The 1,038-nt window shown below is 49.0% G+C and overlaps 1 protein-coding gene across 1 annotated transcript in view; it reads left to right on the top strand.

Moving 5' to 3' along the window:
• The first annotated feature begins 324 nt into the window (after positions 1–324).
• The window catches only part of HTRA3 (HtrA serine peptidase 3), a 26,354-nt gene continuing 25,640 nt past the window's right edge, over positions 325–1,038 (top strand). Inside the window, exons 1-2 of the mRNA XM_031060071.1 lie at positions 325–373; positions 608–791. Of these exons, the coding sequence (XP_030915931.1) occupies positions 325–373; positions 608–791 (233 nt within the window). The remainder of the gene's footprint in view (positions 374–607; positions 792–1,038) is intronic.

Raw genomic sequence — 1,038 nt, 5'->3', positions numbered from 1 at the left:
GTCTACTTAAACCTAGCTCACAGGATCCAATCAGAAGGCCTGAGGTAGTACCTTGCAGGACTACATGAGTTTTATCCCTTGTGTGAATAAGAGGGAAAGGGGAGCTGCAGGCAGAAGTCAAGGCTGGATGTGTTATATCCAGCAAGTAAGACTTTCAAAGTTTGGTATAGACTCTGGGTGAGCTATGTCAGACATCCTTTTTCTGAAGTCAGCTTAACTTCTTTGAAAGCCAGCTCAACCCATACTTGGATTAATTAATTTTAAAGTTACGTCTAGTAAAATTGTGATTACCTTAGCGCAAAAGTGAGTATTTTCTTGATAAAGATGGCACGCATGGGCAAGATTTACTCTGCATGTTATGAAGACTGCGGAGGTGACTAGTTGAGAGCTCAACAGATGCACTCTTCCACCTGACAGTCTTACTGAATACATTTAATAATAGATTTTAAAACCCCCAAACCTCAAATATTAAGGCTTTGGCAATACTTTCAGCTAGTATTATAGAGAATCTACCAAATCTTTTGTTGAAGCAAATGACAGTGGGGAGCCCAGCAGATCCCCCTTGGCAGCTGGAGGGTGTCATACAATGTGCCATGATGCCTGGCAGATCGAGTGGCTACAAGGACTGTGTTCAGCTACTTGCGTCTCTGCTCCGACACCTGCAAAGAGGGATTTGTGCCCAAGACCGTGTTTAACATTACAGCAGAGACCAAACTAAGACAGGCCGAAATTGATTGCCCTTCGGTGGCAGTGGCGACAAACGCCCTTATTACTGCTGACATAACAGACAAGTATGAGGGAAGGCAAAGTGGCTGCCGGCCTTCTGCCCCTGCACTCACAGAGGTCACAGCCACCCAGAAGTCACAGATTCACCTTTGTTTATGCCACGTCGGGCACCCACAGCCCCTGCTGTCCTCACGCCGGGCTCTCCCCGTTCGGGGCGGTGATTTACCAGCAGGCGGGAGGGGAGGCTCTGCCCCGCAGCGCCCAGACGAGGGGAGCGGACCCTCCCCGCTCTGTCTGTCCGTCCTTCCCGCC

Source organism: Geospiza fortis, unplaced genomic scaffold, assembly GCF_000277835.1.
Source record: "Geospiza fortis unplaced genomic scaffold, GeoFor_1.0 scaffold147, whole genome shotgun sequence".
In the NCBI taxonomy this organism is placed as follows: domain Eukaryota; kingdom Metazoa; phylum Chordata; class Aves; order Passeriformes; family Thraupidae; genus Geospiza; species Geospiza fortis.
The sequence above is the reverse complement of the archived record's forward strand: the minus strand, read 5'-3'. Positions and strand labels throughout refer to the sequence as shown.